This window comes from Amblyomma americanum, chromosome 1 (genome assembly GCF_052857255.1).
Source record: "Amblyomma americanum isolate KBUSLIRL-KWMA chromosome 1, ASM5285725v1, whole genome shotgun sequence".
NCBI lineage: Eukaryota > Metazoa > Arthropoda > Arachnida > Ixodida > Ixodidae > Amblyomma > Amblyomma americanum.
In genome coordinates, this window is record NC_135497.1 from 235,436,251 (window position 1) to 235,447,252 (window position 11,002).

Genomic DNA, 11,002 nt, shown 5'->3' on the forward strand with positions numbered 1-11,002 from the left:
CGATTGAAATGGTGTCAGTGCGTCCATGAATGTCGACGATGAAGAACTTCGATGTTCTTTCGAGTACACGGAAGGGGCCGTCGTAGGGCCGCTGAAGCGGCTTACGGACAGTCGCGGCGAACAAAGATGTGCGTGCAAGTCGCGAGTTCGGATGGAACATGTGAAGATCGTCGAGACTGGCGTTGGAGATGTGTCGCCCTGAGATGGCGGCAAAAATAGCGGAGCTGTGTCATACAATCGGTAGGGTCGGGACTTGTCAACGAACCGGTAGATTCGAAAAATTCACCAGGAAGACGCAGGGGTGAGCCGAAGACAAGTCCTGTCGGAGTGCAACGACGATCTTGTTTCAGCGTAGCACGGAGGCTGAGCAGAACCAGTGGTAGGGAGGCGGTGCAGTGGGTGGTGTCGAGTTGGACTTTAAGGGATGTTTTTAGCGAACGATGGAAGTGTTCGATCATCCCGATCATGCTGCTGCTACACATGCAAGACCGTTCACTGTGAAGCAAGATGTTTTGCCAGGGCATTTCTCACTGCCACCCCCGATGGCTCCTCTTGACTGCTTGTGCAGGAAGGCTGTGGTCGTCGTCCATCCTCTAGACGGACCACATCCAGCCAGTTGGCGTCGCATCTGTCAGTCATTTCCTCACAAATATTGTGGAGCACGCAGCAGCAGCGAATGACTTCGTTCATAATGACAATGTCGCATTCAAGGCCCTTCAGCAGTATGTGAAAACGTGCCTTGAGTCCCCCGAAGGCATTTTCTACCACACGCCTGACACTTGAAATATGAACGTTAAATGCCTGCGTAGTAGAATCAGCAGTGACAAAATGCGGGTATGGCTTCATGATGTTTTTTTTGAGTGGGAAGGCTTGATCAGCCAGCAGCAGAGGTGAAACGTGTAATCCTTCGATGGTTTTGGCTTCCATCTTAAACAATTCCCTGCTCAGGATCTTTGGCAGTTTCGATTCCTCAAACATACCTGCGTCATGGTTCCTCCCAGGAGATCCGCTGTTTGTGTAAAGGAATTTGTACCTGTGGTCAACAAAAGCCAAAAGTATTACACTATACCACTCCTTACAGTTATGGTAGTCCACTGCATGCTCGAAAGGTGGACAGACTTCGATGTGGCAGCCGTCTAGTGCTCCAACAGCTTGAGGGAAGCCTGCAACTGCAGAAAACTGCTGCAGGTGTTCGGCCACTTCGTGCGTCCTCGGCATTCTCACGTACCGCCCTATTGAAAAATCTCGTATATATGTGTTAAATGTGTCTTATATATACGCAATTATTGGATATGTGTCCACATATATGCTCGTAAGGCATACGTGTTCCTCTCCACGTATGGCAAAACACATATATACGGGTGATACGTGCCTCATATATACGCTATTGGATATATGTCACTCCCGTCCCTCGTACATAAGAGGGCCACGTAACCTTCGTACAGATACGAGGGCCTCGACATGGGGATACAATGGCTTTGCAACACATACTCTGGTGTACAGTTAATAGCTCTGAATATGTAGGCTACCTGAATGAACTTGCAACCCTTCAGTGCAGCAAATGCTGCATCCCAGCACTAAATACTAGGCTGCAGTCAATAAAATAATTTTTCTTGCTGCCTTTATTTTATCACTTTTTTCTGACTACAGTCATTGACTACAGGGGCAGGTGCAGGCGATGATTACTTGATGTCCCTCAGCATGTCCGCCAGGTAGCAATTCAACTGCTCTGCGCATTTTCTGATCCTCGGCAGCTTGTGCAGCTTTGATGTATGCATCAAATGCATCTGAAAAAGTATTAATTATGACAAAATTGAAGACATGCAGGTGCTGCAAAATAAAGGTATTTAAGTCATGCACACTTAAATAAACAAATGCCTTTGTCAGTCAGGAAATGTACCTAAATAAAAGAGGCTTACTGCCCACAGCTGCTAGTTTTTCTGAGTTCATCCGAGGCTACTGCATGGCACCAGCCTTAAGGAATTGCCAGCATATTGAGCCGGTGATGCTCCTTCCCTGAACGCTCTAAGGAGCATCACCAGGAAGGAGTGTCACTTTTGTGGGGAACCCCACAAAAGTTTTGTGGCGTCCTTGCAAAACAAGAATTCTCAACCTCGGGAAAGAAGCCAGCGCCACCGCTCTGCACTGACAATTTCCGCTCCCGAGGTGGACCTGCAATAAAACAGCTGCATATATGCTTTGTATAAAGCCCTATAACAGATTGGGGAGAGAGTTATTATTTGCCACATTAAAACTGCTAAAATCCTATTCCTCAGGACTCCTATATGTAACATTACGAAAATGGCAGTTTTCCTTGCAAACGCTACTAATGATAAAACATGACACATCGCTCTCTTCTTCGGAGTGAGCAGCGCGATGGGTCACCAGGTCACGTTTATGTGCAATCATATAAGCTGCCCTTGACAACGTAGATGAGCCTTTTTATCTCTACTTCAGGCTCCACTGCACCCTGGCAACAGTAATGCTGCCAAATATTCGAAAGCACAAAACTAACAGATGCAAGATTATGAATATTTAAAACACAGCAATTAAATCTTAGCACAAGAGGCTGTGCTAATTAGAACATGAAAGGCTGTGGTCATGGTCTATTGATCTAAGAGTTCATTAAGCGAAGCTGCCCTGAGCTGTCACAGGTTCAAATTGTGCCTGGGGTTCCTGTGCAGGCAATTTTTTTCCGCTCCATGCCATTTGGATGGAATGATTCCCCAAAACAAATGTTGGTGCGTATGTGTAGCGCCTTCTTTTCGGGCTAACCTGAGCTATTTATGTTACCTGCTGTGGCAGCCGCTAGATAGCACTACATGTAAAAAAATGCGTTGTCGCTAGTCGTCGGCGCATTCTACTGTGAATGAATGTGGAGAGATGGACGTCGTCCACCTCGAACAGCGTGTAAACATAAAATTGTGTGTGAAGCTTGGCAAGACAGCCACACAGACGTATGAGCTCCATCGTGACACTTACGGCAACGAGACATTATCGCGGGCGCGAATTTTCGAGTGGCACAAGAGGTTCGCTTAGGGGAGAACGTCGGTGGAAGACGACACAAGGCAGGGGCGCCCTTCAACCTCACGGAATGAAAACAACGTGGCTCGAATCAAGAAAATCGTACAAGACCGCACCATTACAGTCTGCATATAGTGTCAGATGCTCTCGACATTAGTAGGACAACATGCCACCAAATTTTGCGTGAGAACTTGGGGAAACGAAAGCTGAATGCCAGACTTGTGCCGCACTCCTTCACGCAGGACCAGAAGAACACGCGGCCATCAGTGAGCTCTAATTTGCTTTAGGATCTCCGCAGGGGGGCGTCTGCAGCTTGCAGGCGTTCATGAGTGGTGACACCACGGGTTTCCGAGCATCCGCAGGGACATCCCCACAGGGGATGATGGTGAACAGTGCATCACCACGGACCCGAGCACCCGCGCCTAGCCGTGCGTGGCATCGCCGTGTCCGCGGAAAAGGGGACCCTGGTGGTTGAGCCGATGCCGAGCCTTTGGACCATTAAGGCCCCTCGGCGGAGGAAACACACCACTTTGGCCCCAGCTTCCTGCAGACGGCACGTCCGGCCTGACCCAACCGGGGGAAATCGGCAGTCGCCTTTTCCTATCCTCCCCTCCATCTTTCACTTTCCTATCTCTTTCTCATAACTCTCCTATCTCCTACTCACTTCTTGGTTTTTCCTTCTTTCCTGGCGGCGAAGGTTAACCTTGTGTGACCAACCACCTTGAGTTGCGACATATTTGGTTATAGTTGAGGTGTACAGCTGGCGTGGGCAGGACTTGCTATCAAGTTCCTGTCCCGTCCCCTTGTTGGACTCCGTGGTGGGTGGCTGGCACCATGACCGAAAAATACAATTTTTTATGGCTCCCCTACTTTCAAAACCTGATCGCTCTCTCAAAAGAGGGCGGAATGAGGCAGACTTCTTTCAAAAAGGAAAAGTAACTTTCCCCAAATATCACGTGGTCCACAGTGAAGAACAAGATAAACAGGCAAGAATAATATCCCCCTTCCTAGTGTCAAAGTGCTTGACTGAAACCTTAGGCATTGGCTATAAGCTGTCAAAAATGGCCAGCGGCGACTTATTGCTCGAGCTGTGTGACAATGTCCAGCACTCTGAGCTCTCAAACCTAACGTCCATAGGGGAAATCCCGGTCTCCGGGACTTCTCATCGCTCACTTAACACTGTCCGAGGCATAATATCCGAAAATGATTTTGTTCACATAACTGAAAAATAAATGCTCGAAGGGCTCACCGACCAAGACGTCATAGATGTCCACCGAACCAAACTTCGGAAGGGCAATAAGGAAATAGACACAAAACACATGATCCTCATGCTCAACACCACCCCCTTGCCCGACACAATCGATGTGGGGTATTTGAAAGTCAATGTAAGACCATACATACCAAACCCTCGCAGATGTTTCAATTGTCAAAGGTTCGGCCACGGCTCACACAGCTGCCGCGGTCGCAAAACTTGTGCAGAATGTGCTTCGAATGATCACCAGTTTGATGTATGTGACGCAGCCCTGCGCTGTGCAAACTGTGAAGGAGAACATGCTGCATACTCCAGGGCGTGTCCGTCCTGGAAGATAGAAAAAGAGATAATCACCATAAAGACAAAGAAAAACATTTCATTTAAAGAAGCGAGAAGGCGTTTTGCGCTTACAAACACATTCTCCTTCACAGGAAAACCAAACTTCGCTGATGTGGTGCGCAGGGGCGTAGCACCACACAGCACTCCGACACCTGCCTAGGCCGTTTCCACCGAGCCATGACAGGACCATCCACGCCCCAGGCAGGGCCAGCGAAAGCTGCCCTGTCATTGCCAAAGCAGGGAGTGCCGGTCCATGGGTCAGCATCCTGCAGGACCTCCCCCCATCGGGAGAGGTCTGAAACTAACACAACCGCGGCTGGCGGTCCTCCAACACCTCTGTTGAGGTGATGGATACAACACCCACTCCGCCTCCATTACAGCGGCGGAACAGCTCTCTTGAGCGAAAAAAAGACAGGCCCCTCAAATCGGGCCCGCCACATAAATCCCCTTTCATTCCCTCTCAAAAGCATAAACATGGCTTTTTTTAATTCACTGGAATTGTTGAGGACTTATGCGGACTTACAGTGACATAACACATATTTTAACGTCAATGCTACCCATAGTTTTATGTCTTCAGGAGACCAATCTTGGTCCACAACATGCACATATCCTGAAACATTATAAAACTTTTAGACACGATCGCGAGCAAGCAAATCGACTCTCGGGAGACGTCGCAATTTGTTGTCCACTTGTTGGCGTGCCGGAGCCACCACAAGCAGTAATAAGTCCGACTCCGGAGAGCAAGATACGAACACGTTTTACTGGAAAGTCATGTTGTTTTCTTCCCTCACTGTGCCCCTACATCAGTTGCCAGACGAGTTTTCTACGTCGGCCAACACTCCCCCACACTTGGTTTGAGAATCACACCACTGACACTCACATCACAAGTTCAGTCGGTTTGGCGGCCGCCGGATACGAGCGGGCCGTCCGGGTTGACCTTCGGCTGCAGGGGTTGGTGCTGAACTTGACTGTTGTTCATGTAGGTCCCACCATTCACTCTGCTCAGTAGGGCTACCGTTATCACAACGACGAACCTGGTCGAAATGTCGGGTAACGGGTCCTCCGGCTGTGTTGAGCTTGAGCATCCTGTTTCCCAAGACATGTTGAACCGTACCCTTCATCCAACGCTGGCCAAGACCGAAGTTGCGGAACAAGACAGTCTGGCCACGGACCCATTTCCCTTTTGTTAACGTGTACCTTTCAACGTTCGGCTCTTGTGGTTTCTGCAGAAGCAGGTCCAGGCGTCATTTGGGTCGATAGCTCAGGAGCATTTCAGCTGGGGATTTGTCCCTACTTCCGGATGGTGTGCGTCTGTGGTCATGCAGCCACCGGTTTAAGCGAGCTGAGAGTGTTCCACGTGTGAGTCTCTTGAGACCGTCTTTGACTGCCCTCACCGCTCTTTCTGCAAGCCCATTAGATTGAGGGTGGAAGGGCGCTGTACGGATGTGCCGTATGGCATTCTTCGTGATGAATTCTTGGAATTCGGCACTGACGAAGGCACTGCCATTATCAGACACCAGACAATTGGGCAGACCAAATCGTGCAAATATGCTCCTTAAGATCTCAATGGTTGCTGTAGTCGTTGCACTATTTGTTGCGACTGCTTCGATCCAGCCTGAATAGCTGTCCACAACAACCAACACCATCTTGTTTTCAATTGGACCAGCATGGTCTATGTGAACACGTGTCCACGGCTGGGTTGTTGCGGGCCATGCCGCTGCCTTCTCGGAGGGTGGCATTGATGCCGCCTGTTGGCAGATAGGGCAATTCCGCAGGAGCTGTTCTATGTCTTGATCAATTCCTGGCCACCACACAAGTTTCCTTGCCAAAGCTTTTGTGGTACTGAGTCCGGAATGTGCTTCGTGCAGTTCCAACAGGATTGCTCTTCTAGCTGCCTCAGGGATCACCAGTCGGTCTCCCATGAAGATGAGTTGTCCATCTGCAGTGAGGAAATTCCTACGTCTCCAGAATGGCAGTACTTGATCATGGTTAGACTGTGGGAGTTTCTTAGGCCATCCTCCCAGTATGTATTCATGAAGGCATTGCATGAGTTGGTCCTTCCCAGCAACGTCTTCGAGTTGCTTCCTTGAGACCGGTGCCGTGTCCAAGATGCTGGCTACTAGTGCACTGTTTTGTTGGTCAGGGTCTTGCATCTGCAGTTCAGTCTCACTGGCTGGCATAGGTAGTCGACTCAGTGCGTCTGCATTTTGGTTGCGGGATCCGGGCTTATACTTTATGGTGTATTTGTAGGCACCAAGGGTAATTGCCCACCTTTGAATGCGTGATGCTGCAGTAGTAGGAATTGGTCTATTTTCCTTGAAGAGTCCAACCAGTGGTTCGTGATCAGTCTTCAACGTGAACTCCCTACACAACAAGTAGTCACGGAACTTTACCACTGCAAACACCAGAGCCAGGGCTTCCCTTTCCAACTGAGAATAGTTCTTATCTGTCTTTGTGAGGGTGCGGGACCTAAACGCTATTGTTCTTTCAATGCCATCGATCACTGAGATAGCACTGCACCAATTCCCTCTGGTGAGGCATCCCATTCTAGCACTAGTTCCTTCGTGGGGTCAAAGTGCACGAGCATATTAGAGTTAATCAGAGAGTTCTTCACAGCTTCAAATGCTCTCTTCTCTTCAGATGCCCACTTCCATTTGCTCTCTTTCTGTAGCAACCGGTACATAGGTGCAAGGAGACTTGACATGTTGGGCAGAAAACTGCGGTAATAGGTGATCAGGCCCAGTAAGGATCGTAGTTCTTGGACATTTCTGGGCGCTAATGCTCTCACGATAGTGTCCAATTTCTTTTCCGCTGGATGCAAGCCGTGTCGGTCAATTTTGTGTCCCAGGTAGGTCACTTCCTGTGCTCCGAACACACACTTGTCTTTCCGCAACCGGATACCATTTTCTCGAAATATTTCCAGTACCTTGTTCACAGTCTTCCCATAGCTATTCTTATCCTCTGCAATCAGAACATCATCTAAAAAGACTTGCGTGCCCGGCACATTTTTCAGAAGTTCTTCCATCTTCCTTTGGAATATGGCAGGGGCTGATGCAATGTCATATGGTAGCCTATTGTAAGCAAATAGACCTTTGTGAGTGTTCAGTACAGCAACTTGCTTTGCTTGATCGTCCAGTGGTATGTGGCAGTAGGCTTCACGTAGGTCCAATTTTGAAAACCAATAGCCACCCTTGAGAGAGGCGAAAATGTCTCCCATTTTTGGGAGTGGGTACTGGTCGACATCACACTCTGGGTTGACAGTGACCTTGAAATCCCCACAAATTCTCAAGGTTCCATCTGCTTTTACCACTGGAACGATTGGCGTTGCCCAGCAGCTGTGGCTGTCTGGAGACAAGATCCCTTGCTGACACATTCTGTCCAGTTCCATTCCTACTTTTTCGCGCAATGCATAAGGTAGTGAACGGGCTTTCAGGAATCTTGGAGTTGCATCTTTTTTCATGGCAATGCTGGCAGGAGGTCCCTTCATCAGTCCTGTGCCCAGCTCGAAGAGGTCTTTGAACTTTTCTTTCAGTTGTTCTGTGACACTTGAGATTTCACAGTCTGGAGTCAGGATTGTGCCTACCTCTTGGTCGGGCAGCAGATGAAGTTTTTGGATCACATCTCTACCACACAGTGAAGGTCCTGGGCATTGCACCACATACAGTTCAGCAGTTGCATTGCAGTTCTGGTGCTGCGCTGTCATATGAAGCACCCGCTGATAGGTAGCTTCCCCAAGTAACAATGGAGCTCTTTGTTTGTGGGCTTCAGGGCTGGCCACTGCTTGGCATGGAAATAGTATATTTCTTCAGGAATTATGCAGACTGGCGAACCCGTATCCACCTGCATGTCGAGATTCACTGGTCCCCACTTCACCGTCTTGTAGACCGGCTCGACCGCAGTACCTTCGCTGGTAACCGTGTAAATATCAAGGACTGGAGTGCAGCTACTGTCGCCAGCTTCGCCACTTACCGCGTTGGCCTGAAATTTCGTCGGCCTTTTCGCTTTTACCCCACCGAAACACCTTGTAGCTAAGTGCCCTTGCTTGTGGCACTTATAGCAAGTCGACGTCTTATGCGGAGAGTTGGGAGCATCGTGTGAGCAGTCGCCACAACGATTGCACGGGCGCGGCGTCTTTGCCTTGGTGTGTCGGTATTGCGGATTCGTTTTCTTCTTAAACGCTGTGGCGTTGACTTCGTTCGCCGATTCCGCGGTGCTCGCGTGGGGTAGGCGCTCAACATTTTGTATCGCCAATTCCGTCGACGTGGCGATATCTACTGCTTCTTGGAGAGTAAGAGACTTTGGCTTAGCCAGAAGTACTCGTTGGACCATCTTTTCTCGCAACCCGATGACAAATCTGTCACGCAGGTTTCGTTCCAACGCGCTCCCGAAGCCACAGTTGTCTGCGATCTTCCGAAGTTCTGCCAGGTATTCGCCTACCTTCTCGCCGGTTTTCTGTACGCGGGTTTGAAACCGGTACGTTTTGTAAATTTCCGACGGTGCCGGGTTCAGGTGCTGCTTGAGAAGTGCAATGATGGCTTCATAAGGTTCGTCCCGCGGCTTTTTCGGCGCCAGTAGGCTTCGGAGACGACCATATACCTCCGGGTTGAGACATGTTATGAGAATCGCGCGCTTGCGAGCGTCGTCGGTGATTTCGTTTGCATCGAAGTAAGACTCTAGCCGCTCGGAGTAGTTTGTCCATGTTTCCGCATTCGAATCGAACTGCGGAGGTGCCGCGAACAATGGCTGAGCGCCAAGTGCTTGCGCCATGCCACCTACTTGTCGCGCCGGTTCTTGCGTCTCACGTAGAGTCGTCGGCTTGCCTTGGTGGGTGTCGTACGTTCATTCCGTCTTCATCCCATCCTCGTCGCCACTTGTTGTCCACTTGTTGGCGTGCCGGAGCCACCACAAGCAGTAATAAGCCCGACTCCGGAGAGCAAGATACGAACACGTTTTACTGGAACGCCATGTTGTTTTCTTCCCTCACTGTGCCCCTACATCAGTTGCCAGACGAGTTTTCTACGTCGGCCAACACAATTGTCGTCCAAAGCGGCGTCCCTGCTCAAGAAATCAAGCTCAATACAAAACTTGAGGCGGTTGCAGTCAGCATCGTCAGCTATCAAGCACTAACAATCTGTTCCGTATACATTCCTTCACATTTTACATTAACAGTCCATGATCTAGAAGAACTCATAGGTGAACTTCCAGATCCATATCTAGTAGTTGGGGATTTTAACACTCACTACCCTTTTTTGGGAAGCGAGCGCTGCGACTGTAGGAGGCAAACAATCGAAGATTTTATTCTCACGAACAATATGTCTTTTAAACACGGAAAAGGCCACATACTGCTCTCCAACCTCGGGCAATATGAGCTGTTTACATTTGTTTTTTAGTTCACCATCTGTTTTTAACGATTTTAAATGGGACGTTATCGACAACCCATATGGCAGCGATCACCTTCCGGTATTAATCAGTTTGGCATCCGCGCCAGAAATCATCCCAACTAAACTGCGACGTTGGAAGCTGCATTTAGCAGACTGGGAAATTTTTAGAGCACAAGCCAATTTAGAGGATATAGTTTTAGAAAACCTCAGAATCGATGAGATAAACGAAATGTTCACGAATTGTATAATTAATGCCGCACACTTAGCTATTCCTCAGTCTTCAGGAGTGGTGCGGCAAAAACACAAAGTGTGGTGGACAAAGGAATGCAAGGAAGCAAAAAAACAACCAAATAGAGCTTGGGGCAAATTTCCCAGGTACCCTACACATGAGAATCTCGTACGTTTTAAAAAGGCAAGAGCAAAAGTTCGGTACGTCCGTCGCAGTGCCGAGAAAGCCTCATGGCAGAGTTACATTTCATGTATAAGCTGTCAAATAACATCAAAGAAAATGTGCGAACAGGTCCGTAACTTAAATGGCAACTTCTCACCGTTCACGATTCCTCTTTTGACAACACCTGGGATACAAACAAGCATAGGAGAACAGGCAGACGTTTTGGGGGAAAATTTCGCTGCAGTTTCTAGTTCATCTCACTATACGCAGTCCTTCCTGAAATACAAAAGTATTGCCGAAAAACAAAGACTTCCAACAAGTGGAGGTGAAAACCAACAATACAACAATTTAATCACTCTCCAAGAAATAAATACTGTACTGTCCGCCGGCAAAAAAAGCTGCTCCAGGACCCTACCAGATACACTATCGAATGCTTGTCCATATTTCCCAGCCTGCCATAGAGGCACTCTTGAATTTATTTAACAAAATATTCACAGAAGGAAAATACCTAAAGTGTGGAAGAAAGCCATCATAGTGCCATTCCTGAAACCTGGAAAACTACCGACTTCCCCAAGTAGCTACAGGCCGATAGCCCTCACAAGCTGTCTCGCGAAA

At 48.7% G+C, this 11,002-nt stretch overlaps 1 protein-coding gene and 1 long non-coding RNA gene across 2 annotated transcripts; both read right to left on the reverse strand.

Moving 5' to 3' along the window:
* Window positions 1-1,663: 1,663 nt before the first annotated feature.
* On the reverse strand, window positions 1,664-4,863 carry LOC144095783 (uncharacterized). Its single transcript, XR_013306771.1, has 3 exons — window positions 4,688-4,863; window positions 4,426-4,603; window positions 1,664-1,787 (listed from the first exon to the last, which is right to left on the reverse strand). It is a non-coding gene; the product is annotated as an uncharacterized LOC144095783 (long non-coding RNA).
* Window positions 4,864-8,314: 3,451 nt separating this feature from the next.
* Window positions 8,315-9,382, reverse strand: LOC144116162 (uncharacterized). The gene has a single exon (XM_077650870.1). The coding sequence runs from the start codon at window positions 9,380-9,382 to the stop codon at window positions 8,315-8,317; it is 1,068 nt and encodes a 355-aa protein (XP_077506996.1).
* Between the last annotated feature and the right edge of the window lie 1,620 nt (window positions 9,383-11,002).

Coding starts and splice junctions, on each gene's coding strand:
- LOC144116162 (XM_077650870.1), bottom strand. CDS start 9,382: ATGGCGCAAGCACTTGGCGCTCAGCCATTGTTCGCGGCACCTCCGCAG.